A 26,417-nucleotide genomic window follows, 5' to 3' on the forward strand; every position below is an offset into this window, starting at 1 on the left:
GACGGGGAAGCTTGGCATGCTATAGTTCATGGAGTCACAAAGAGTCAGACACGACTTAGTAACCGAACAACAAAAAGGTTATGTATATTCACAAGTTTAGGGGCTTAACATGAGCAGGGAGGGGACATTCTTCCTAGGTAGGGTGAGAGAATACCCTTCAACAGGAAGAAGACTTAGCTTCCTGAATAGAGTACATGTTTTTTTGTTTCTTTTTTAATTTTTGTATTGATTTGTGCCATACACAAGGCAAATCAGCCATAATTATACATATGTTCTCTCCCTCTCTTCCCCTCATCCCTTCCCTCCAGGTCATCACAGAGTGCCACACTGGGTTCCCTGTGCTACACAGCAGCTTCTCACCAGCTATCATCCATCTTACACCTGATAGTGTATACATGTTAATGTATATATTTCTCCATTCATCCTGAATGGGGTCCATTTTAAACTTGGATTATATTTCTGCTCTCCTCTTCACTACTGTACCCAGGCTCCAGTCATTCTTTTTTATTGTACTGTCTTATTAATTAATTTTAATTTTTATTGTCATTTAGTTGCAGTACAGTGTCGTGTTAGTTTCTGCTGCACAGTAAAGTGAATCAGCCGTGGTGGTGGTATAGTCGCCGACTCTTGCGACCCCCTGGACTGTAGCCTGCCAGGCTCCTCTGTTCATGAGATTCTCCAGGCAAGAAGCAAGAGTACTGGAGTGGGTTGCCATTTCCTTTTCCAGGGGACCTTCCCAACCCTGGAATTGAACCCAGGTCTCCTGCATTGTAGGCAGATTCTTTCCCAACTCAAATCACAGATGTATACATATATCCTCTGCTTTTTGGATTTCCTTCCCAGTTGTTCCAGTCATTTGGAAAAGACTCCCCATTCCTGTGCTTTCGTCTGGTTGTTGCCTTTTCCTTTCTTTGCCCAGCAGCATCCTGCTTGTATGACAAGTCCCCTGTTCAGTGGCACTTCCTCTCAGAGGTCTTCTCTGACCCGCAGGCAGAATTAGTCACTTCCCCCTGGGAACCCTTCGGGTTTCTCTGTCATGCGAGCTGCATGTCCCACTGGATGCAATGAGTTGTCTGTCTCCTCCGTTGATGTGGGAGTTCTGTGAGCTCTGCGCTCATGTCTTGGTTCCCTCTGAGCAGTGCCTGAAACATCCTAGCCTCTTAGTAGATGCTTGCTGTTAGAAGAATCACTGTTGTTGTCCACCCTTCATTACGTGGTCTCCCGTGTTTGACGACTCAGATTCAGACCGTCTCTGAATGAATGATAAAATGTGACAGCCAAAAGGTTTCCATGGTAGATTGCTTCTTTTGTTAAATTAGACCCTATTAAAGTAGGCCAGATTTTAAAAGGACAGAAGTTTTACATAGTCACATAAATTAACATGAAAAAAATTATAATAGCTTTTTAAAAATTTTTATTTATTTTGTATTTGAAGGATAATTGCTGAAAATTATAGACGCTTTTTAAAATGAGGCCAGCATTAAAAAAGGAAAATATGTTATTTAATTCTGTTTTTTTGGTGAGGTGAAAGATTTCAACAGTAACAACAGTAGCATTTCAACCATTCCAGTACTCTTGCATGGAAATTCCCATGGACGGAGGAGCCTGGTGGGCTGCAGTCCATGGGGTCGCAAACAGTCAGACATGACTGAGCGACTTCACTTTCACTTTTCACTTTCATGCATTGGAGAAGAAAATGGCAACCCACTCCAGTGTTCTTGCCTGGAGAATCCCAGGGACAGGGGAGCCTGGTGGGCTTCCATCTATGGGGTCGCACAGAGTCGAACATGACTGAAGCAACTTAGCAGCAGCAGCATTTCAACTGATGAAGGAATTACTAAGGCCTCAGTTTCTTCATTTCTGAGTTCCTTTCTGGTTTTGAACTTTTATTGTACCATTCATTTAGCGTATGAATAGCTTGTGTAATATGAAAAGCCTTTTATCTGAAAGTAAATGACAAGAAAATAAATTTATAGCAAGTTAATCACACCAAGAAACTATTCTTATAGATACATTCTTTGAAGTTAAATTTTTATATAATAGTTATGCCATCTAGAGGTTCATTTTTTTTTTACTAATTTAAAATTATTTTTAATTGTGGCTAAAAAAAGCACATAGCATAAAATCTATCACCGTAACCATTTTTAAGTGCACAGTTCAGTAGAATTATGTATATTTACATTGTCGTGCTGAGCTTCCCTGATGGCTCAGAGGGTAAACGTCTGCTTGCAGTGCGGAAGACCTGGGTTCAGTCCCTGGGGTGGGAAGATCCCCTGGAGAAGGAAATGGCAACCCACTCTGTACTCTTGCCTGGAAAATCCCATGGACAGAGAAGACTGGTGGGCTACAGTCCATGGGGTTGCAAAGAGCTGGACACGACCGAGCGACTTCACTTTACTTGACTTTACATTGTCATTCAGATTTCAAAACATTTTCCTCTTGTGAAAGTAAAACTCTGTACCTATTAAACAACAACCCATTTCCCCTCCCCCTGCCCTGGCACCATACTACTTTCTGTTCCTGTGAATTTGACACACTCATTACCTCCTGTAAGAAAATGGTTACACTGAGAATGCCATCCAGCTGCCTTCTCTGTGAACCATTGAGCATCACGTGGAGTTTTGCATCTTTTCAATGTGATGATCTCAAGCAGAGAGAGCATAGACCAAAAACGTGGATTTCTCTCTTTAGAATAATTTTCAGGAAAAAATAAAAAGGAGTTGCCCTCCTCTTGCCTTTCCTAAGAGGAAGAAAGAAATTATGTCACCTTGTTCTCCGACTGACTCGTCAGGGGAGCTGCCGCTGGCCTTGGTTTGGCCTGGCTTCGTGACTGATGAGAAAGGAGCCGCTGACTTTCACCCAGTCCTCTCAGGGAAACAGTAGGAATGGAGTCCGGTCACTCTGAGCAAAGCTAAGATGCATCCTTTTTGTGCAGGAGATTTCTCTTAGTGTCACTGAGACAAGCAATTTTTTTTTTTTTGTATATCACAGTATAGGATCCTGGCTTGGTTTTTGACTAGTGGACCATTTGGAGATCCAAGTGCAGCTTAGAAATGAGAAGCTGAAACGTCTATAAACCTAAAGCCTTAAAGAGAACCTCAACTCAACATGTTCTCTCTCGCGCAGAGCACCAGCCTCCCTACATCATTGCAGTGTTGCCTCGATATGTGGAAATCCGAACATTTGAGCCGAGGCTTCTGGTCCAGAGCATTGAACTGCAAAGACCCCGTTTCATTACCTCGGGCGGGTAAGGAGTTCCTTTCTTTACTGTAGCTGCCATCTTGTTCCAACCAAAATTTTAAAGTCATCTGGGTCATCATAAAGCTGGCCCTCTCTTGCTAATCCTCTTACCCCTGTCTCCAGATCAAACATTATCTATGTGGCCAGTAATCACTTTGTCTGGAGACTCATTCCAGTCCCCATGGCGACCCAAATCCAACAGCTTCTCCAGGACAAGCAGTTTGAATTGGCTTTGCAGCTCGCAGTAAGTCTTTGTTTCTGAGATTTGGGTGTGAGTTTGCCTTCCTCATCACTTCTTCAAGGCAGGTGATTTTGGTTTAGATGTTCATGTTTTGCTTGGACTGGCGGAATAAGCACAGAGCTGAAAGTCAAAGGGCTTGGATTCAGGATCAGACCCTGCCATAAAAGTATCTATGTAACTCTAAGTAATCTCACTGTCTCTATCAAAGGCAGAATGAGTGCCAGTTATACTAATAGTATTTCATAGAATTAATAGGACAGTAAAATAATTGAATAGATATGGTATGGCCTTGAAAAATTAAAGACGAACAGCAAAAATAACAATCGTAACTGTCAAGGTTACAGTTTGGTTGAATGCAACAGCTCCAAAGCCTCTCAGAGTCTCTTTCACAAGTAGGCTCCTGGGCTTGGATAAGCAGGCCTTCTTTAGGAACTTTGAACCCACCTCAGGTTGCTGCCTTCGGCAGGGCCCCAGTCTTCAGACTGTCACTCTGCTTGAATGTTCACATGGGACGCTGCTCATGCTCTTGGCTGAGTAGTGACCGTGCCCTTGTTTCAGTGATGCTCTTATTGCCAACATGCTTCTTGAAGATTGACTTTCAAGTCTTGCCTTATTCTTTTAAACATCCCTAGTGGTGGTTATTGTCATCTCAAAAGAGTGGATTTGAATTTATTTGAGACAACTGAAAGTCATCCTGAGCCTCACTTAGTCATTAAAACCAGACAGTGCTAATTTACTAAGAGAAGCAATTGTTATGAAGGTAATAGTAGGAAAACTCAGTTTTTAGAGTATCTTATAAATTATTTCTGAAAGGGAAACAGTGATCATAAATTTTGGAATACAAGTGATTATAATCATATGTGGTGGATACTTTTGAAGAGAAACTTTTATTTTGGATGTATAAGTTCTAGACTGAAAACAAAAATCCAGTCTTAATTAGTTAGACACATTTACTATCCCGTAGATTGTTTCTTTCTTGCACCATTTAATTTTAACATCTTACTGTTTTTTTCCTCACTCATTTATTGCCCTAAATTATTTTATTTTCATTTTTAAAATAATGAATACCCGTAAACCCACCACCTAACTCCCCCGCAAAATAACTTCTGTAACTGGTACATCCCTCCCCACCCCATCCCTCTGCCTAGGCTCCAGACACAGCCATTATCCTAATTTTTGTGTTTTGTTGATGTTCTATTGCTAAGTCATGTCCGACTCTTTGAGACCTCATGAATTGCAGCACGCCAGGCTTCCCTGTCCTTCACCATCTCCCTGAGCTGGCTCAAATTCATGTCCATTGAGTCAGTGATGCCATCCAACCATCTCATCCTGTCTGCCCCTTCTCCTCCTGCCCTCAGTCTTTCCCAGCATCAGGGTCTTTTCCAGTGAGTTGGCTCTTCACATCAGGTGGCCAGAGTATTGGAGCTTCAGCTTCAACACCAGTCCTTCCAGTGAATATTCAGGGTTGATTTCCTTTAGGATTGACTGATCTCCTTGCTGTCCAAGGAACCCTCAAGAATCTTCTCCAGCACCACAGTTCGAAAGCATCAGTTCTTGGGTGCTCAACCTTCTTTATGGTCCAACTCTCACATCCATACATGACTAATGGAGAAGGGAATGGCAGACTGCTTCATTATTCTTGCCTTGAAAACCCCATGAACAGTATGTAAAGGCAAAAAGGTTTGACACTGAAAGATGAACCCCCCAGGTCAGTAGATATCCAATATACTACTGAGGAAGAGCAGAGAAATTGCTCCAGAAAGAATGAAGAGACTGAGCCAAAGCGGAAATGATGCCCAGTTGTGGTTATATCTCTCGGTGAAAGTAAAGTCCAGTCCTGTAAAGAACAGTATTGCATAGGAACCTGGAGTGTTAGGTCCATGAATCAAAGTAAATTGGATGTGGTCAAACAGGAGATGGCAAGAGTTAGGAATCAGTGAACTATTAAATGTACAGGAATGTTAGTCGCTCAGTTGTGTCTGACAATGGGAATGGGTGAATTTAATTCAGATGACCATTATATCTACTACCGTGGGCAAGAATCCCTTAGAAGGAATGGAGTAGCCCTCATAGTCAACAAAAGAATCCAAAATACGGTACTCGATTGCAGTCCCAAAAATGACAGAATGATCTTGGTTCGTTTCCAAAGCAAACCATTCAACATCACAGTAATCCAAGTCTATGCCCCAACCACTAATGCCAAAGAAGATGAAACTGAACGGTTCTGTGAAGACCTGTAAGACCTGCTAGAACTAACATCAAAAAAGATGTCCTTATTATCACAGGGGACTGGAATGCAAAGGTAGGAAGTCAAGAGATACCTGGAGTAACAGACCAGTTTGGCCTTCGAGTATAAAGTGAAGCAGGGCAAAGGCTAACAGAGTTTTGCCAAGAGAATGCAAAATGGTCATATGAAACATCCTCTTTCAACAACACAAGCGACAACTCTACACATGGACATCACCAGATGGTCCATACCAAAATCAGATTGATTATATGCTTTGCAGCCAAAGATGGAGAAGCTCCATACAGTCAGCAAAAACAAGACCTGGGGCTGACTGTGGCTCAGATCATCAGCTCCTTATTGCAAAATTCAGGCTCAAATTGAAGAAAGTAGGGAAAACTACTAGGCCATTTAGGTATGACCTGAATCAAGTTCCTTATGATTATACAGTGGAGGTGATGAATAGATTTAAGGGACTAGATCTGATAGACAGAGTGCCTGAAGAACTATGGATGGGGCTTCGTAACATTGTACAGGAGGTGGTGACCAAAACCGTTCCCAAGAAAAAGAAATGCAAGAAGGCAAAGTGGTTGTCTCAGGAAGCCTCACGAGTAGCTGAGAAAAGAAGAGACGCAAAAGGCAAAGAGAAAGGGAAAGACATACCCAACAGAATGCAGAGTTCCAGAGAATAGCAAGGAGAGAGAAGAAAGTCTTCTCAAGTGAACCTTTGTGTTTATCATGCCCTTACATTTTTTTAATAGTATTTTACATATATTTGTGTGTTTGAGTATGTGTCTAGTTTTTGAGCTTTATGAAAAAGGTATTATGCAGCACATGGCTTTTTTAGCATCCGTTTTTCTTAACAGGAATGTCTTCTCAGTGTTCTTTCTGCTGCTGGTTGTCTGTTTCATCTTTGGATGAAACAGAGAAGATGTGGGTTTCCTTCTTTCCCTTCTCTTCTCTAGGCCTGTACTTACTAGGTGTTCTGCTCTATGACAAAAGAAGGTTGCTTGATATCATCTTGGCTCTTGAGGAACCTGTCTTTCATTTAAATTAATCAGAGGACATACATGAAACTTTCAGAGGGCAGTTACATGCTGAACTTTGCTATTTAGGCCAGAAAAAGAATCCTAAGGTTGGACTCTTTAAAGATAGGTCAGACCAGGAGCTTGAAACAGGGAGAGTAACAGAGCCTGGGGAAGTTAGAAGTGAAAACAAGTGTGGAAACGAGTATTTCCAGGACACTTGGAGCCCGTTCTGACTGGCATGGAGGGTGTGGCTTGAATGTGTGGGAATAACCTAGGTAAGGAGCCTGTGCCAGGCTTTGAGAGCCTTTAAAGCACCAACAGGAGAGCTTAGCCCAAGCGCAGCCACGTGCTGCTGATGGCCCGGATTAGGGTGACAGCAACAGAAGAGGAAAAGAAAGGAAGGGAAAATGTGAGAGGCATTTTGAAGGAAGAAGGTGAAGGTGGTAAAGATTGGCTAAGAAGGATAGAAGAGGCCAAGAAGGATATAGGAGGGGGAAGGCTAAAGGAAGAAACAGCTATGTGGCTTATACTGTGAACAGGACCTTTCCCGGTCATGCCAGCTATGTTAAACATCTTCCATCCCTTGAGCACACCATGCTCTCTGTCATTTTAGGGTCTTGCACACCTGCTGTCCTCTTGGCCTCAGATGCCCTCCCCTCCCCCATCTGGCACCTGGCAACCTCACCTGGCCAGCTCCAGCTCATCCTTTGTGTCTCAGCTTACATTCCTCCTGGGAACCTGCCTAGACCCACTGTTCACACTGGGCTGACCAAACACCCCACCCATGTGGTTCTATCATCACTCACTCTGCTTTGTTTTGATTTTTTTTTCTTTAAACCCTAAACTTTATTCAGATTTCGCTAAGTTTTCCCATTAATTGTCCCTTTTTTCTGTTCCAGGTTCAAATCCAGAAATCGCAGGTATTTAGGTATCACACATTCTTAGTGTCCTCTGATCTGTGGAAATTTCTTAGTCTTCCCTTGTTTTTCATGATCCTGACGGTTTTCAGGAGCACTGGTCAGGTATTTTATAGAAGTCCTATTGTGTTTTAATTGCATAGTTACTTATGATTAGACTCTAAGGGCAGTCTTTGAGGTCAGAGCCACGTGACTGCTTTGTACCCTCTGGCATATACAATTTCCAGCATATCATCTGCTACCTGGTAGATACTAAACAAATATTGGTTGAGTGAGTGAGCGCCTACCTATTCTACTCTTTTTTCAGGAAATGAAAGATGATTCTGACAGTGAAAAGCAGCAACAGATCCATCACATCAAGAACTTGTATGCCTTCAACCTCTTCTGCCAGAAGCGTTTCGATGAGTCCATGCAGGTCTTTGCTAAACTTGGCACAGGTAACAAGCGGGTATGGCCTCGGGATGAGGAACTACACTGAGGGAGGGGAAGCTGGAAAGAATGGGGAGAAATGATCTCAGACTTCCGAGAATGGAAGATCAATCATCTAGATTGATCCTTGTACTTAACAGGATCCTGTGGGCGGCCATGTGACTATATATTTACAGCCCTGATCTTATGACTCTGGTTTCATTCACACACACAGACTTCCAGTTTTCCAGGATGCTTTGCCCTTGCCACTAGAGGAAGGTAACAGAAAGTCATTGAAGACAGCAGACATGTGTTTTGTCACCTAGTAATCAGATTACTGACTGCGGTTCTAGACTAGCCACTGGCCTGAGCTCAGAAGGATGCAGCCGTAGGTTGTTGCGTTTTGCTTTTGGCTACGCGGGGTCTTTGTTGTGGTGTGCAGGCTCCTTCTAGTTGCAGCACACAGGCTTCTTGAGGGTTGCTTGGATGTCCTTATGCAGAGTGACTGGCTTTGCCTGGAGTTGGTGATCCAAGAGACCTAGCCGGAAGCCTTAGTGCCTTTTAGGGTGATCACTTCTCCCCATGTTCTGTTGATTTACAAGGGCTTTCCAAGTTAGGGCAAGGGAGCACACAGCCCACCTCATGGTGGAGGAGTATCAACATTACGTAAAAGAAGCGTGTCAGGTTGGGTATATGTTGGTGTGTGCCATATTGCTTATCATCCTTAAATCTGTTTCTCAAGATCAAAGGAATCTGATTGGCCAGGATTAGATTTTCCCCCTTACTTGTATTATTTTCTTGTCAGATATTCATGTCTGTTGCCCATTAATCAAATGAAATCCTATGTTTTTTTAAACCAATCTGTGTGAATTAATTTTATATAATCAACCTATTATCTTCTGCCATATATGCGACCAATGTATTCCATAGCCTATTGCCTGGTGTTTTTGTTTTACTAATATTCCTTTAAACACACACACACGCACACTTTTTATTTTTTAAGTCTAGTGATCTTTTTAACTTCACTGTCTTACCAGGTTTTCCTTTTTCTTCTTTACTTTCAGTGAGTTAATGAATTTTCATTTTTAATTCTATATATGTCTTAGAATAGAGTCATGCAATCGTTATAATGTTTTAGTGTTCAAAATATATGTGTATAGCTTGAGTTTTTATGAACTTAAGAGTCATTTTTTAAAAATAAAGTCAATCTGGAACTTACTTTGTTGTAGTGATAGTCTCATTTTAGTTTATCTTTAAATTGCTGTGCTTCTGTCTGGGAATCATGTTCGCCTTCCGTGTAGATCCTACCCACGTGATGGGCCTGTACCCAGACCTGCTGCCCACAGACTACAGAAAGCAGCTGCAGTACCCTAACCCACTGCCCGTGCTGTCGGGGGCTGAGCTGGAGAAGGCTCACTTGGCTCTGATTGACTACCTGACACAGGTGGGTGTGATCCCCCAGCATATGGAGGAGTTCACCTGGGAGTCTCAGTACCTGCTTCTCTATGGCAGGGAAGGGGGAGGCTTCTGCAATGCCACAGATGTTCCAGAAGTGAACACTGTGGAAGTCTGAGGGGGGCACATTTTTTCTATTTCACCTCCTTGCTTAACTGTAGAATGCACATTTTGCTGAGTCACTTCAGTCTTTGCAGCCCCGAGGACTGTAGCCCGCCAGGCTCCTCTGTCCATGGAATACTCCAGGCAAGAATACTGGACTGGGTTGCCATTTCTTCCTCCACAGATCTTTTCAACCCAGGGATTGAACCCGTGTCTCTTAGGTCTCCTGTATTGACTGTTGGGTTATAACAATAGACTAGAGCTCTTTTTTGCCAAATCCTGGTACCAGGAAGCAGACTCAGTTCCTGGTAGATTCACGCTAAGCTCTTATAGGAACTAAAAAGAGAAAAGTTTAATTGATAGAAAAGAATAAGCGTTTTAAAGAAACTCTTGGGGAACAGTTATACTTTTGGGAAAAAAATACCTGCTCTATGCAGAAAACTTGGAAAACACAGAAAAGTATAAAATAAAAATAAAAAATCGCTTATTGCTCTACCAGCCAGAGAAAAGTAACTAACATTTTAGTGTTGTCCTTCCAGAGTTTTATATGTACTTGTGAATAATTTTTGTTTATTTATTTATCAGATTTTTTAATTGCAAATGTATATATCAAGATATATACTGTTTTATAGCTTACTTTTAAAGCATTTAGCAATATATTAGGGAAGTCCTTCCCTGTCATTAAGTATTCTTCTATAACATGTTTTTTAGAGGGAGTATTTAGACTTAAATTATTTTCAGTTTACTGTTACAGGCAGATAAGTGAAATTTTCAGATCAGCACTAAAACTAATATCTCCATTGAAGTCTCTGAACCCTAAATGTCCATGCTTGAGGCTATTATTGCTTTCCTGTGCATCCATTCAGAGTCAGTTGTTCAGTTGCTAAGTCATGTCCTACTCTTTGCAACCGTGTGGACTGTAGCATGCCAGGCTTCTCTGTCCTTCAGTATCTCCTGGAGTTTGCTCAAATTCATGTCCATTGAGTTGGTGATGCTATCTAACCATGTCATCCTTTCTGACTCAGAGAACTTACTAAAATTTTTTCCTATAAGTGTTCTGCAGACTTGTAAGAGGTGTCCTGGAGAGGCATAAGTATTGCTAGGAAAATTGTAAGCCAGCTACCCACCACCTGCTTCTGGGTCAGTGGGTGTCCCACAGGTCCACTCAGGCATCTGTCGTCTTGGCACTTGCTTGACATTGGGCTCCATGGTTGGCTGGCAGCCTGCAAAGAGCACACCAGCTCGCCTCTGTCTACATACTGCACAGTCCATGAGCCAAGTGGAAAAGGTTCCTGGGGCAGAAAGTGTCCCAAGCATGTGGCATCACAGAAGACCCTCTATTTCCAATATCTTGCTTTAGGACCCCAAGCACAGTCTTCCCCGACCTTCTCCACTGAGTTTGGAATGTGTGGAGGTAACTGACCCCAGCCTTGTGCCAGAGAGATGGTAGAACAAATAAGACCATGGGCATTCCAGACACAAAATAGTACAAATTGAATGATTCCATTTATATGCAGTTCTAGAAAGCATGCATTCTCAGTCACTAAGTCAGTCTGACTCTTTGTCGCCCCATGGACTATAGCTCACTAGGTTCCTCTGCTCATGGAATTTTCCAGGCAAGAATACTGGAGTGGGCCCTCCTCCAGGGGATCTTCCCAACCCAGGGATCAAACCTGTGTCTCCTGCATTGACAGGTGGATTCTTTACCACTGAGCCACCTGGAAAGCCCATTTGAAGTTCTAAAATAGGGAAAGAGTAATCATTAGTGATAAAAATCAGATCAGTTATATAGGGAGTGGGTGAGATTCTTTGGGAGGAGCACAAGGGAACTTTAAAGGGTAGTAGAAACGTTTTGTTCCTTGATTGGGGTGGCAGCTACATGCACGTATATATCTGTCAAAGTGCATCTGATAGTATACTTTTCAGGGGTACATTTTATTGTATGTAACTCATACCTCAATAAAGTTGATTAAAAAAAAAACATGCCCTTTGGAATCTGACCCTAATTTGAAGTCAGCCTGTTACTAATGAGGTAGCTAACATCTGTGCCTTGGGTTCTTCCACTTATAAAATGGGACTAATAATACCTGTATTTGTTTTAGATTTAAAATAGGATAAATCTATAAACTGCATGACACAGTGCCTGGTGTGTAGTAAATACTCAGTAGATCATTGTTACTGTATCTGGTGATTTGGTAGGCATCTTACTTTTGATCCCTGATAAATGCCAATGTGGGATCAGGGTGGATAGGTGTGAGCTGATTTGAAGGTATTTGGAATTGCCTGGTAGCTCAGATGATAAAGGAAGTTTTAAGCCTGGCCTTGACCCTGCATTTTTGCCCTTGGCAGAAACGCAGCCAGTTGGTAAAGAAGCTGAATGACTCTGATCACCAGTCTAGCACCTCCCCTCTCATGGAAGGGACTCCTACCATCAAATCCAAGAAAAAGCTGCTGCAGATCATTGACACCACCCTGCTCAAGTGCTACCTTCACGTGAGTTTTCCCAGCACTCGGCTTCCTGCCATCCTTTTCCCTAGCCCAGGGTCCCTGCCACTAATAAGAGTGAAGTATTTATTCTTAGGAACCACCTGCTCTTGACCTGACATCTGTGAGCTTCTTAGAATTGAGGGGTTAAGACGAGATGTTGACCCAGAATCTTAGAGTGGGCTGGTCTTCTCTGCCAAGACTGGGGTTGGTGCTACAAGGTGAATAGGGACAGTTCCCCAAAGAAAATTTCCCTTCTTTACCCACTTCCCGCTCCCCACCCCCACCCTCTTGTGTGAGAGAGCATAAATGCTGTGAAAGCTCCTCCCTGCAGTCCTGCAAAGGGTTGTTTGCTCTCTCTTGCTTGTGTAACATGCCTGGTGTTTCAGCCTGAAGCAGGCCTGGGCTGAGGGAGGATGGGCCTCCCCAGGAAGTAGTTGCTGCTGAAGTCCTGCCTCTCCTGCAGACGAACGTGGCCCTGGTGGCCCCCTTGCTGCGTCTGGAGAACAATCACTGCCACATAGAAGAGAGCGAGCACGTGCTGAAGAAGGCTCACAAGTACAGCGAGCTGATCATCCTGTACGAGAAGAAGGGGCTCCACGAGAAAGGTGACCGGGGCAGGGGCCATCTGTGATTAGAGGGTCTCTTGTGTTTTGTCTGGGGGAAGCCTCCTGAGGTGTTTGTTGTTACCGAATCACATCTAGCTGCTCACTGCTTGAAAATCAGTACATGAGAGAGAGGCAAATATTACAAAGGAAAGTTGCTTCTAATGAGAACGCTGGCAATCTGGGGAGATGGTGGACCCAGAGTGCCCCAAAAACCACATGTGAAGATTTTCAAAGCTCAGCCATGAAAGCTTTTAAAAGGAAAAAAGGATGTAATCGGTTACTTACCGATTCAGAGTCCCCCCATCCCCCACTGTGTGCGGGCTTGTCGACTTCTTGTGATTTTTCTTTAGCTACCACCTTGTTCACAGGATTACTAAAGGGGAAGCTAGGGAGGAGATCTGGTCATCTGTTTTTACTTAGTCTTCATTTCTACTTCTTTGAAGAAACAAGTTAGGCAAAGTACTTTGTGATCACAAGATTTAAAAGGTGGGTGAGGGCTGGAGATGAGTAAGCGTATAGGTGCCTGGTTTAACATCAGTGACAAGACAAAGGGGCCTGCTGCAAAGACCTTTCCTGCTGAAAGCTGCGTGCACTGTGATGACTCTCCAAGGAGATACGCCTTCTAGAAGGGGCTCATGACCTTATTCTTGGGCTTCATGGCCAGCTCTGCAGGTGCTGGTGGACCAGTCCAAGAAAGCAAATTCCCCTCTGAAAGGCCATGAGCGGACAGTGCAGTACCTGCAACATCTGGGTGAGTCCAGCTCGTGGAAGGGGCAAGGGGGAGGGGATTGTGTTCAAGGGAACCTGACCTCTCTCCCTTCCTGATTCTGGCTGGTCAGTCCCCTCCCTTCCTTGTGTTCACCCAGCCAGGTTCCTCCGGGGGTGAAAGTCCCCCCAGTGGTGGAACCACAACAGCCCGTTGGTGTGTAGCTAGTCTGGTAGGTCCAAGCATCTCTGAGTGACTGGACAGAGCTAACTTCTCTGGATGATAAATCCTGGGCAACCTGGGCACCTGCCTTCTGGTCCTGTGGGCAGACTGGGTGGACTTCACCTGCTGACAAGTCTTCCTTTTCCCTCTAGGCACAGAAAATCTGCATTTAATTTTTTCCTACTCAGTGTGGGTCCTGAGAGACTTTCCAGAGGATGGTCTGAAGGTAGATCACGGAGTCCCTTGGATTTATTGGGTACCGCGGTTGGTTCTGATTTTATTTTAGACAGTTGTGGGTAGAGGGCTAGGAATGGTTTGTGCAGTTCTCTGGTGTTTCCAAGACTGGGACACATGGGACAGCAGTGGAATGCAGTAGAAAGAGCCTGGTGCAGACGCCAGGAGACCTAGTCTGCCCCACACCAACTGGCCACAGATGCCCTTCCCGCCTCAGTGTCTGTCCATGTGACCCTACGCTTGTGTGCATGTGTGTTTGGAAGGATTGCCATCAGGTGGTTCTGCTGCTGGAACTCAGGTTTTATTCCAACAGATATTTACTGAGGACCTCCCAGAGGTGGAGTCTCTGCCGCGAGAACGAGTGCTGGGCTTCTTAGTGGAGAATTTTAAGGGTCTGGCTATTCCTTATCTGGTAAGATATTTTTTGATCTGAGCTAAAAAGTTTCAGTCAAACCCAGGATCTGTGACTACAAGAAACAGTGATTAGCCAGTTCAGATTAGGGTTTGTGTCCCTTGGGGATTGGAAGGACTGTAAAGAAGAGGGTTCTTTTAGTCTCCTCTGAAAGAGGTCTCCCAGTAGACCAAGCTGGAGATGGCACTTTTTGATGCTACCTTCTAAACCTAGGTGGCATACAGAGAGATAAAAGAGAAGGAAAGAAAATGTTGGAGAAAACCATATCAGAGCCATATTTGTACAGCCAGACTTGACTGTGACCACAGGATGACCAAATCAGTCCTAAGTACCAAAATGTAAATATTTAACCTTAATTACACAGACTGATTTGGATGATTATGAGACAGAATTAATAAAGGAGCTTAGTTAGATTGGAAATTGAGATGCTAATTCCTGATATTGCTGGGTTGTGGGAGAACTATCCCATGGTAATCTTAGTTAGGGGACAATCTGGATGGGACCTTTAGGGCCTTAAAAATGTGAGGGAGCCTGAGCGAATGGGCTGGGCCGCTCCACACCACAGCACAGAGGGTACCAGGCAGACCTGTATCTCACCCCAGGAACACGTCATCCACGTTTGGGAGGAGACTGGCTCTCAGTTCCACAACTGCCTGATCCAGTTGTACTGCGAGAAGGTGCAAGGTCTGATGAAGGAGTATCTCCTGTCCTTCCCTCCAGGTACCAGTTCTCAGCACGCAGGGTGGCCCAGGCCTTAGAGGTGAGCTGGGACCTGAGGGGGCCATGGGTGGGGTAGAGAAGCAGACTTTCTCTGCAGGCCCAGGTGGGCAGGAAGAGCCTCAGAGGCACCAAGGCAGCTAAGTGACCCCACAGGTGAGACTTGGGGGCTGGTGTCTGGATCTGGGCATCTCTGAGCCTCCCTGGGCATCACCTATGGAGGAGGGGGAGTAGATCTGTTTGCAGAGTGACAGCTGTGCTGATAAGGAACAGATTTGTCTATCAGAGTGCTTCTCTAAGCAGCTTGGTGGGTTTTTTTTTCTAATCTCAAGCTGATGTTTTGGGGCCATACAGAGACCATAAACTAAGAGAAGGCCAACTGGAAAGCATCACAAAGGCCCTTTCTAATCATGGTGGTGACATCACTGAACCCCAGCCCCTTCATTTTTTCTTGATGACACCACACATTGCTGCCCAACAGCATCCTTTCATGTTGAGCATGGTTTCTTTTAAAGGCAAAGCTCCAGTCCCTGCTGGTGAGGAGGAAGGAGAGCTGGGAGAATACCGAGGGAAGCTCCTTATGTTCCTGGAAATTTCCAGCTACTATGACCCAGGCCGGCTCATCTGTGATTTTCCTTTTGATGGTGGGTGTCTTTAGCCACTTTAACAGAAGATAATGCAAAAATGGATCCTTCCCTTATACCAGTTCCCCAGCCCTCCCAAAAGTTGGGCCTGGGAAAAACCATGCGTTTCAGGCCTGTGCTCCTATTCTGTCCTCTCTGAAGACTCACTTTTGAACCATGATTACGAGAAGTCTCTTTTGGGTGTGAACCACAGGCTAATTAGCCAGGTTGAAACCTGTTTGTTGCTTCAGTACATGTTCTTGGCCAAGTTCCTTGTTTAGCAGTTTCTGTAATCTGGAATAATTTGTCTGAAAAAGACATATGTCTGGCTGATGTATAAGCTCCATGAGAGCAGAGGTGTCTGCTTCCCTTAGCTGAAGGGCCTGGCACATTGTAGGTGCTTATTATGCATTTAGCTGATCATCAAGTATTGTTCTCCCATTTATAAATGATCACAGGAAAAGATGAGATAAAGTACCACTTAAAATAGTCCCCTTCCTCCTCCCTTTAAAAAATTTTAGTAATTTTCTCCTTGAAAAAAATCCCTATCCATTCCTCTAATAGCTTAGCCCCTGGCCTTGGGCTTGCCTGGTCATGGTGATGGTTTCTTACACTCTTTCCCCCCACAGGCCTCTTGGAAGAACGTGCTCTCCTGCTGGGACGCATGGGGAAACATGAACAAGCTCTCTTCATCTACGTCCACATCCTGAAAGACACGAGGATGGCCGAAGAGTACGTTGACCCTGCCGTGCCACCTCCCAAGGGTGTAAAAGAGGCGCTGCAGAGAGATGAGAGGCTGAGAAAGCCATCCCTGCACCTGCAGCTGAAGCGAGGTCACCTCGTGTGCTGGCCCCTGATTGTACTGTCATTAGGCTGCTCACTCAGGCAGCATCCATGCCCTCTCTCTACATGTGACCTTGTCTGATCACTCTCTCCCTTCCAGGTACTGCCACAAGCATTATGACCAAAACAAAGATGGCAACAAAGATGTAAGTAGTCGGCCCCAGGGCGCGCATAGGCATTGCACTGCCCCTCTTAGCATAGCCGGCGCCCTCTGGTTTGGGCCGCCGGTGACACTGGCAGGAATTGCTGACATAAAACAAGGCATGGGTTAGGGCACTGATTGATTTTGGGCACATGTGCTGAGGGAGCGGCAAGGTGCCCGCAGTCTTGGTTTGCTCGGGGTGGTTCTGGCTTAGTCTGTTGTCATCCGTGTGATTATTTGTAGTGCCCCTGCCACTTTACTCTTAAAACAGTCTCAACTTGTACAATAAATTTCCTGGTCAGCCTGTTGAGAAGGAACATCTGATGGTTCTTAAAGCGTGCCCATGTGTGCTTTGCATAAATTCCATGTGGATCTGTCAATGTGTAGAGATATTTTTAATGGCCATTGGTGGCAGTGGTGGGGGGGGGTGGGGTTTGCTACCTGAATCTAGGAGGTGGAGGCCAGAGTTGCTGCTTATCGATGCACAGCACAGCCCAGAATGTTGAGTGAGAGGCTGAGAAACACTGGTGTGGGTCCAATAGGAGATGCAGCGTCTCATCTTGGGCTCATCGGCTTATATGTGGCAAGGTCTCAGCCTTCAACGCCAAAGGAAATGGGGGGGGTTTCTTGGAATCATTTTGTTAATAGTATGAAGAAGAAGAAGTGAAGTTGCTCAGTCGTGTCCGACTCTTTGCGACCCCATGGAGCCTATCAGGCTCCTCTGTCCATGGGATTTTCCAGGCAAGAGTGCTGGAGTGGATTGCCGTTTCCTTCTCCAGGGGATCTTCCCGACCCAGGAATCGAACCCAGGTCTCCCAGCTGGCAGGCAGACGCTTTACCGTCTGAGCCACCACGGAAGCCCTGGGCTTCTATTACTTCTTCTTACTATTAATAGTATAATGCTAAACAATACAAGGCATTTGATTTTTTTTTCTCTCAGAAAGAACATGATCTTTAATTTTTTAATATTTTATTTCTATTTACTTGACTGCACCGGGTCTTAGTTGCTGCGCTTGGGATCTTTGGTCTTCGCTGCAGCATGCAGGATCTTTTGTTGTGGCTTATGAACTCTTAGCTGAAGCATGTGTGATCTAGTTCCCTGACCAGGGATCAAACTTGGGCCCTTTGCATTGGGAGTGTGGCGTCTTAGCCACTGGACCACCCAGGAAGTCCCACAGTCTTTTTTGATATCTTCAGTCAACGGACTTTACAAAATTTATTAAAAGGTGAAAAATGCTGCATTTTAAAGTTCCTGCAGACCAACCCTCTTGCCTTTAGGTGTGGTCACGCTGAGGGTTCGGGGAGGGTTGCTGCCGGCCTGACGCGGGCATGGCTTGTTGTGTATGAGACAGGTGTATCTGTCCCTGCTCCGGATGTACCTGTCGCCCCCCAGCATGCACTGCCTGGGGCCAATCAAGCTGGAACTGCTGGAGCCACAAGCCAACCTCCAGGCCGCCCTGCAGGTCCTAGAGCTGCACCACAGCAAGCTGGACACCACCAAGGTCAGCAGGTCTCCTCGCGGAGATGGAGGGTGCATGTGGGGATCATGAAACCACAGGAGGGGCTGGCAGGAAGGACGGGGGTTTGAGGGCTCCGCGACGTCAGGCGTTTCCTCAGTCTCGCTCTTGTCCCACCTCTCCCTGTTCCCGTCTGTCTTCCCGTCCCCAGGCCATCAACCTGCTGCCCGCGAACACTCAGATTAACGACATACGCATCTTTCTGGAAAAGGTCTTAGAAGAGAATGCACAGAAGAAACGGTTCAACCAAGTGCTCAAGAACCTTCTCCATGCAGAGTTCCTGAGGGTATGAGCCTTCCAGATGCCAGTGAAGGCTTGTACTTTTCAGTGTGAGGCCGTTACTACGTCCCCTGAGACAGAGGCAGAGCTTGGTGCTTTTTAACTCTGTGGCTCAAACTGATCGGTAACCAGCTGGGCATGTAGCTATGGGTGTTTCCGTTAGGGAGCCCCTGTGGGCTGGGAGGTGAGACAGTGCCGGCCCTTCCTCCTGTCCTGCCTGCCAGACAGTGGGACCTCCCCCCAATCTCTCTGCTCCCAGGTCCAGGAAGAGCGCATTCTACACCAGCAGGTGAAGTGCATCATCACAGAGGAGAAGGTGTGCATGGTGTGTAAGAAGAAGATTGGAAACAGGTGAGCCTCACCCATAGCTTGCTCAGGGTAGATTTCAGCCCCTTAACCCAAGAGGAAAGAGCAGCTGAGAGCTATCTGGGCTGCTTTTAGTGCTTGAGCCTCCAGAGGGCAGGCCATGTTTTTCTGGTGTGTCTGTGGGGTGGGGTTCTTTGAGAATTAAAGGCCTGAAATGTGTAGCATGGGGCTCTTGACTTCTTGGTCATAAAGCCCTTTCCCTCTGGCTGCTTAACATTGACATGTACCATGGGGTGTTTGAGAGCTGTATGTGGGCAGGAGGTCCTTATCATCTAAGGATACACCTCTGAAAGAAGAAAAAGGGCTTTCAGCCTGCTGCCTCATGACCTGAGTAAAATCCTGAAGCAGCATCATTCTGTTTTAAGGCATATACTCTAGTTAGTGCCCCTTCCTCCAAGGAAGAGTGATTTGTCCTTTTACTTCTATGGCTGGAAGAATGCTTCCCTTCAGAAAGACCCACTGCCCTTTGTTAGAGTTAGCCCAAAATTTGTACTGATGGGCAGTTGGCGCTCAGTAAACTGCTGCTGAGCCAGGCTGGTGCATTGCCTTGTTTGGCTATGTATTGCACACTGATGACAGTAGGAAATATCCCCTGCTACTAGAGTATCATACCAAGTGGAATAAGTCAAAGAAAGACAAGTACCACTTAAATGTGGAATCTAAAATCTGGCACAAATGAACTTATCCACAAGACAGAAATAGACCTACAGACATAGGGATCAGGCTTGTGGTTACCAGAGGGCCGTGGGGGAGGGAGTGAGATGGACTGGGAGTTTAGGGTTGGTAAATGCAAACTATTAAATTTAGAATGGATAAACAAGGTCATAGTGTATGGCACAGTGAGCTATATCCAATTTCCTGGCATAAACCATAATGGAAAAGAATATAAAAGAAGAAGGTGTATATGTGCATAGCTCAGTCACTTTGCTATACAGCAGAGATGGGTACATTATAAATCAACTATATTTCAGTAATTTTTTTAAATTTAATAAATTTTAAAAAAAAATTCCCCATGTAATTGAATGGCATGGACCTCATCCTCTGTTTGGATATGTGACCGAGATGGTGGCCACACTGCTCTTTATGGTTAGAGTAGGTAGCTTCTGGGGTGGCTCCTGGTAAGGTGCGTTTTCCAGTAAGAACTTGTATTCTCTTAGAGGCAGTCCTCACTCCCAGGTCATTTTCCTTCCCTGCAGCGCGTTTGCAAGATACCCCAATGGGGTGGTCGTGCATTACTTCTGCTCCAAAGAGGTCAACCCGGCTGACACCTGAGCCCAGCAGGCCAAGGACTGAGCAGCGGACAGCTCGGCTACCCCAGAGGGGGGAGCCCCGGCCTTGGGACTCGGGACTGCTGCCGCCACCAGTGTCTCCCCGTTTGGACACTGGCTACCTTGAGCCCTGGAACATTTCTGAATTATTCAGACTTGTGTTCTGACGTTGCCAGATTTTTGATAGAAAAAGAAATTAGTTACACCTTTTATACCAATATGTTGCAGGCAGTTTCAGACAATTGGATACCTGCTTGGACAGGAAGAGATAGGAAGGGCACCATCCTGCCTTTGCATCCAGTCACCCAAATATGGAAACTGTGTCAAGTGTCTGTAACCCTCCTGGGGGTTGTTTATTCACTTTTCTATTAGGATGCACATAGGACTTCACAGGAGCCTTCAGCTTGGCTGCCTGGAGTCCCTTGAGCAGGGAAGCCCCAGAGCCCCTCTGACTGCAGAGGCCGGACGGGTCCGCCCTCTATGTAATGCTGGTCACTTCGTAGTTGCTGACCCTGCATCCCCTCACCAGTGTCCCCAATCAGCTCTTGATTTTTCAGTCTCCTCCTTCTATTTATTTTCTTCCTTTATCTCTCCCCTCACTGCTCCACCCAGGCTTTCTCTCCCATTTTCCTGATACCAGGAATTTTGAACAAGGTAAAATGAGAAGCAAGAGGAATTCCTGATTTCTAGGAATACATTGGTTACTGACTGTCACGTGTGTTGTAAATAGAACCTCCCTGGACTATACATTCCATGCCCAGGAGCTTATAAGAGCATCTCTCTCAGGGCCGAGTGTGACAGTACTCAGGGTGGGCTACCCTGGATATGTGACCTCTTGGCAGATGTCTGCAGAGGCTCCTGCTCCAGGTTCATCCTTCAGCCCCCACAGTGCAGGTTGGTTTAGGCTTGCTGAGCAGAGTGCTGCGTACTTTGGGCGCCTTTCTCTTTCCAGCCCATGTCATCCACCCACTTTGGCTGGCCATTGTTCTCCAGCTTTGTTTTGCAAGGGTTGGAGGATTGCGCTGGGACATGGACAGTAGGAGGATCCTTGCTGCACACAGGAAACGATCTGATCAGAAACTGACAATGACGATGTTGGGTGTACTTGTGCAGGGCTCTGGGAGAGCCAAGAATGCTGCTGGAGCTCAGGAGCTCCTGAAAACTCACCGCCAAACTTGGGGGAGCCCTTGTTCAAGGGAGACCCCGCCTCCCATAGGGCCCCAGAGCCCACAGGCAGAGTCCCCAGCACTGGGAGCACACCCTGTATCCTGTCCTTGCTGGGGGCCTAGAGACTCACCGTGACCCCAGAGTCCAACAGCTTTGAGGGTAGATGACAGCACCCCATGCTGACACTGCCCTGGTGGCCTGTCCTTGACATGCCGAGATCCTTTTTAAACCGCAGCATTTTGCTGTTTGGGGCCTGTGTTGTAGCCTGACTTGCTGGTGGTGTAGAGGCTCCTCCCAGGCCCACCCTCCATGGAGGGTCTGAAGGGACAAGAGTAAGAGCCATCAACATTGTTCACGGAGATGGGGGACCCTGCTCAGGTTTGGGAGGCCGAACTGCACAAGATCCACATCCCACTGGCCATGTTCCTGCTAAGAAGCAGGGCTGCCCTGAGCCCCATTTGCACCAGTTCTGAGCACCAGGCTGAGTTTCCTCTGGAGCAGCAGCTGAAACTGGCCCCAGCCTACACACCCTGCCTTCCTGGCCCCCATGTGTGTGCCTCCTGTTCCCACCACCTGTGTGGCACACATGTTTGAAGCAATAGAATAAAAAATGTGTGTTTCCTTCCCTGCTGGAATATATAAACCACCCAGTTTTCCCGAACTCCATTCTCCTGCCCTAGACACTCTGCCCTCCACAGAGGTGTGGCGAAGGCTGGAGATGAATGCGCTATGGTGACGACTGGCAAAGCTCTCATAATAAACATGAAGTAAGAAACCAAGCCTGTCTGGGTCTCTTTTCTTTTTTCCCCCTTTCCTGTGGGATTTTATGAAAATAACAATGAAATGCCAATTTAAAAATCAAGATCTTGCAAGGGTGCCCACTTTCACCGCTACTATTCAACATAGTTCTGGAAGTTTTGGCCACAGCAAACAGAGCAGAAAAAGAAAGAAAAGGAATCCAAATTGGAAAAGAAGTAAAACTCACTGTTTACAGATGACATGATCCTCTACATAGAAAACCCTAAAGACTCCACCAGAAAATTACTAGAGCTAATCAATAAATATAGTAAAGTTGGAGGATATAAAATCAACACACAGAAATCCCTTGCATTCCTATACACGAATAATGAGAAAGTAGAAAAAGAAATTAAGGAAACAATTCCATTCACCATTGCAACGAAAAGAATAAAATACTTAGGAATATGTCTACCTGAAGAAACTAAAGACCTATATATAGAAAACTATAAAACACTGATGAAAGAAATCAAAGAGGACACTAATAGATGGAGAAATATACCATGTTCATGGATCGGAAGAATCAATATAGTGAAAATGAGTATACTGCTGGTGACGGAATGAAACACCAACACTGCAGAGTGGTTTGAATCTTTTTACTTTAACTCCTTCCTTCTTACAGCTGCTTTATTTTATATCCCTTGCACAACAACCTACAGGGCAAGTTGCCAAGCACTATGATTCAGAGACTATACAGTGCGCAGGCCCAGGGCAAGATAACCTTTGCCTTGACTTATTTACTGCAGCTAAGACTTTGTTTTGGGGAACGTCCTTATCAACTTAGAATCCGTTTTGTCCCTGGGTCTGTTCCTTTTGAGGAATCAGAGAAACATCCTTGTATGCAAGAAATGTTCTTTTCCCACAGGAACAAACAGAGGATTCTTAGCTGAACATCTCGTTTGCAAGAATGTTCAGCCCTGGTTGAGAGTCTCATTTGCAAGCACTTCTCAGCCTTCCTTATACCTTGTTCCCTACATACTACCCAAAGCAATCTACAAATTCAATGCAATCTCTATCAAGCTACCAGTGATATTTTTCACAGAACTACAACAAATAATTTCAAGATTTGTATGGAAATAAAAAAAACCTCGAATAGCCAAAGCAGTCTTGAGAAAGAAGAATGGAACTGGAGGAATCAACTTGCCTGACTTCAGGCTCTACTACAAAGCCACAGTCATCAAGACAATATGGTACTGGCACAAAGACAGACATATAGATCAATGGCACAAAATGGAAAGCCCAGAGATAAATCCACACACATATGGACACCTTATCTTTGACAAAGGAGGCAAGAATATGCAATGGAGTAAAGACAATCTCTTTAACAAGTGGTGCTGAGAAAACTGGTCAACCACTTGTAAAAGAATGAAACTAGATCACTTTCTAACACCACACACACAAATAAACTCAAAATGGATTAAAGATCTAAATGTAAGACCAGAAACTATAAAACTCCTAGAGGAGAACATAGGCAAAACACTCTCCGACATAAATCACAGCAGGATCCTCTATGAACCACCCCCCAGAATTCTGGAAATAAAAGCAAAAATAAACAAATGGGATCTAATTAAAAGCTTCTGCACAACAAAGGAAAATATAAGCAAGGTGAAAAGACAGCCTTCTAAATGGGAGAAAATAATAGCAAATGAAGCAACTGACAACTAATCTCAAAAATATATAAGCAACTTATGCAGCTCAATTCCAGAAAAATAAATGACCCAATCAAAAAATGGGCCAAAGAACTAAATAGACATTTCTCCAAAGAAGACATACGGATGGCTAACAAACACATGAAAAGATGCTCAACATCACTCATTATTAGAGAAATGCAAATCAAAACCACAGTGAGGTACCACTTCACACCAGTCAGAATGTCTGCGATCCAAAAGTCTACAAGCAATAAATGCTGGAGAGGGTGTGGAGAAAAGGGAACCCTCCTACACTGTTGGTGGGAATGCAAACTAGTACAGCCACTATGGAGAACAGTGTGGAGATTCCTTAAAAAATTGCAAATAGAATTGTCTTATGACCCAGCAATCCCACTGCTGGGCAAACACACTGAGGAAACCAGAATTGAAAGAGACACATGTACCCCAATGTTCATCGCAGCACTGTTTATAATAGCCAGGACATGGAAACAACCTAGATGTCCATCAGCAGATGAATGGATAAGAAAGCTGTGGTACATATACACAATGGAGTATTAGCCATTAAAAAGAATACATTTGAATCAGTTCTAATGAGATGGATGAAACTGGAGCTGATTATACAGAGTGAAGTAAGAAAGAAAAACACCAATACAGTATACTAACACATATGTATGGAATTTAGAAAGATGGCAATGATGACCCTGTATGCAAGACAGCAAAAGAGACACAGATGTGTAGAGCGGACTTTTGGACTCAGAGGGAGAGGGTGGGATGATTTGGAGAATGGCATTGAAACATGTATACTATCATGTAAGAAACGAATCGCCAGTCTATGTCCGATGCAGGATACAGCATGCTTGGGGCTGGTGCATGGGGATGACCCAGAGAGATGTTATGGGGAGGGAGGTGGGAGGGGGGTTCATGTTTGGGAACGCATGTACACCCATGGTGGATTCATGTCAATGTATGGCAAAACCAATACAGCATTGTAAAGTAAAATAAAGTAAAAATGAAAAAAGAAAAAAATCAAGATCTTGGTGGTCCATTAGTTAAAAACCTGCCTGCCAATGCAGGGAACATGGGTTTGATCTCTGGTCCAGGAAGATCCCACATGCTGTGGAGCATGAAACAGCCCATGTGCCAAAACTACTGAGCCCACGCGCTGCAACTACTGAAGCCTGAGCGTCACAATAAGAAGCCCTCACACCACTAGAGAGTAGCAGTGAAGACCCAGTGCAGCCATCAATAAATAATTTTTTAAATTAAAAAAAAAACTATAGCTTAAAAGAAATTATTTTAAAAAGAATTGAAAAGACTAATCGAATTAGTGACTAAGGAAAAAAAAATCGGTGTAACACTGTCTTGATCTGTGTCGTCCAGTTCAGGTAGTGTGTAGCTGCTGTATTGACAGGACGCATGGAGAACATCTCACCACAAGGTGTCAGCAGACACTGCAGCTCTAGCTGATCCAAACTGTTTCCCCTTCACTTCACGTTAGGGCCTTGTGCCTCTTCCTGCAGCTGAGAATGACTGGGAGATGCATGGTGGGTGTGGAATTGGTGGGATGAAAGGACTGAGGGGTGTTTGAGAAGTGGAAAAGTGTGGGTCCACTTCGGCCAGCTCCAAAACAGCGGTCTGTTCTTTCTGTGTCCTCAAGAGCCATCTGGCCACCCTGAGTTCTCTCTGGAAATGAAAAACATCTGGGACTAGGAGGTTTGACTTTCTTGAGGCATGGGGCTGATGGCTTCCAGGAGAGGGTGTGGTACAGCCTAGAAAACAATCTGTCAGGGGCCCTGGATGCCAGGCCTGGCTGACTCTGCCCCCAGCTAGCTCCGTGCCCCTTGACCCCTTCGGTCTCCCCTGCTATGTACAGATCACCAAGAGGGTGGGACACCATTTCTGAGATCCCAGCATAGGTTCTTGACCTCATGCTCCAGTTGAGCAGAAACAGGCACTCCCCTTTGGGACCTGGCCAACAGCCATTCAGGGAGTTTCTGATCTGTGCTTGCCTGTGGGTTTCATTTTGGAGTTGAATCACTTCATTTGGAATGTCATTTTTTCAGTCTCCCAGGTGGGCCACGGGAAAGAGTGGAGGTGACTGGGTCTTGGTTGAGGAAAATGTATCTCCCAACAACTCACTGCCCTAGAGATCCTTACTTCCAGAAACAGTGCCTATCTTGGACACCTCGGTGGTTGTGGTCCACGGAAAGAGGGACATCACACACCATCTGCAGCCTCAGGCTCACGATGGTCAGAGGGGACTCTGATGCCTTCATCTCCAGTAGCTTAAGGACAAGCGGACCGGTTTTGGCCTGCCCTTATCCATACCACCTGGCCATATGCCTACTTCTGTCCCTGGATCATCCAGGCATTTCCACTGATTCAGGAAGGGCACCTGGGCAGAAGCCACAGGGAGTCAGGAGTCTGAATTTCTCCAGGATGACGTTGAGCCCTCTTCACATTTGGACCAGGGCTTAATGCAGTGCGCCTCAGGGTTTGAAGAACAAGTGAGGGAGACCTTGAGAGATTAGAAATACCTTTGAGTTCAGATGAAACACGACACCAGAGATTTCCAAGTTTCTGCTTAAGAGCTGTGGGGAAGGTGGGACTTGAAAGATGTTGGTCTTAGAGCTTTCTGGTAGCTTGGGGGAGACTAGGCCCCTAATGCAGCACTTTCTGGCTGCTCTTCCCTGGACCACCTGTGTTGGCATCATCTCAAAGGCTTGTTGGAAATACAAACACCTGGGTTCTATCCATACCCACTAAATCA

At 45.3% G+C, this 26,417-nt stretch overlaps 1 protein-coding gene across 3 annotated transcripts in view; it reads left to right on the forward strand.

Moving 5' to 3' along the window:
- Positions 1-21,982, forward strand: part of VPS39 (VPS39, HOPS complex subunit) — a 46,174-nt gene extending 24,192 nt beyond the window's left edge. For 2 of the 3 annotated variants that reach the window (XM_018054399.1, XM_005685528.2), the window contains 17 exons: positions 3,127-3,247; positions 3,364-3,484; positions 7,958-8,087; positions 9,360-9,502; positions 11,965-12,108; positions 12,566-12,707; positions 13,372-13,458; positions 13,788-13,861; positions 14,183-14,281; positions 14,884-15,001; positions 15,514-15,642; positions 16,251-16,353; positions 16,565-16,610; positions 17,959-18,108; positions 18,275-18,409; positions 18,662-18,753; positions 19,965-21,982. In XM_018054399.1, the coding sequence (XP_017909888.1) occupies positions 3,127-3,247; positions 3,364-3,484; positions 7,958-8,087; positions 9,360-9,502; positions 11,965-12,108; positions 12,566-12,707; positions 13,372-13,458; positions 13,788-13,861; positions 14,183-14,281; positions 14,884-15,001; positions 15,514-15,642; positions 16,251-16,353; positions 16,565-16,610; positions 17,959-18,108; positions 18,275-18,409; positions 18,662-18,753; positions 19,965-20,040 (1,910 nt within the window). In that variant the 3' untranslated portion in view covers positions 20,041-21,982. Of the gene's footprint in view, positions 1-3,126; positions 3,248-3,363; positions 3,485-7,957; positions 8,088-9,359; positions 9,503-11,964; positions 12,109-12,565; positions 12,708-13,371; positions 13,459-13,787; positions 13,862-14,182; positions 14,282-14,883; positions 15,002-15,513; positions 15,643-16,250; positions 16,354-16,564; positions 16,611-17,954; positions 18,109-18,274; positions 18,410-18,661; positions 18,754-19,964 lie in introns of all 3 variants that reach the window. The other variant, XR_001918693.1, reaches the window with a different exon arrangement.

The sequence above is a fragment of the Capra hircus genome, chromosome 10, assembly GCF_001704415.2.
Source record: "Capra hircus breed San Clemente chromosome 10, ASM170441v1, whole genome shotgun sequence".
NCBI classification, from domain to species: domain Eukaryota; kingdom Metazoa; phylum Chordata; class Mammalia; order Artiodactyla; family Bovidae; genus Capra; species Capra hircus.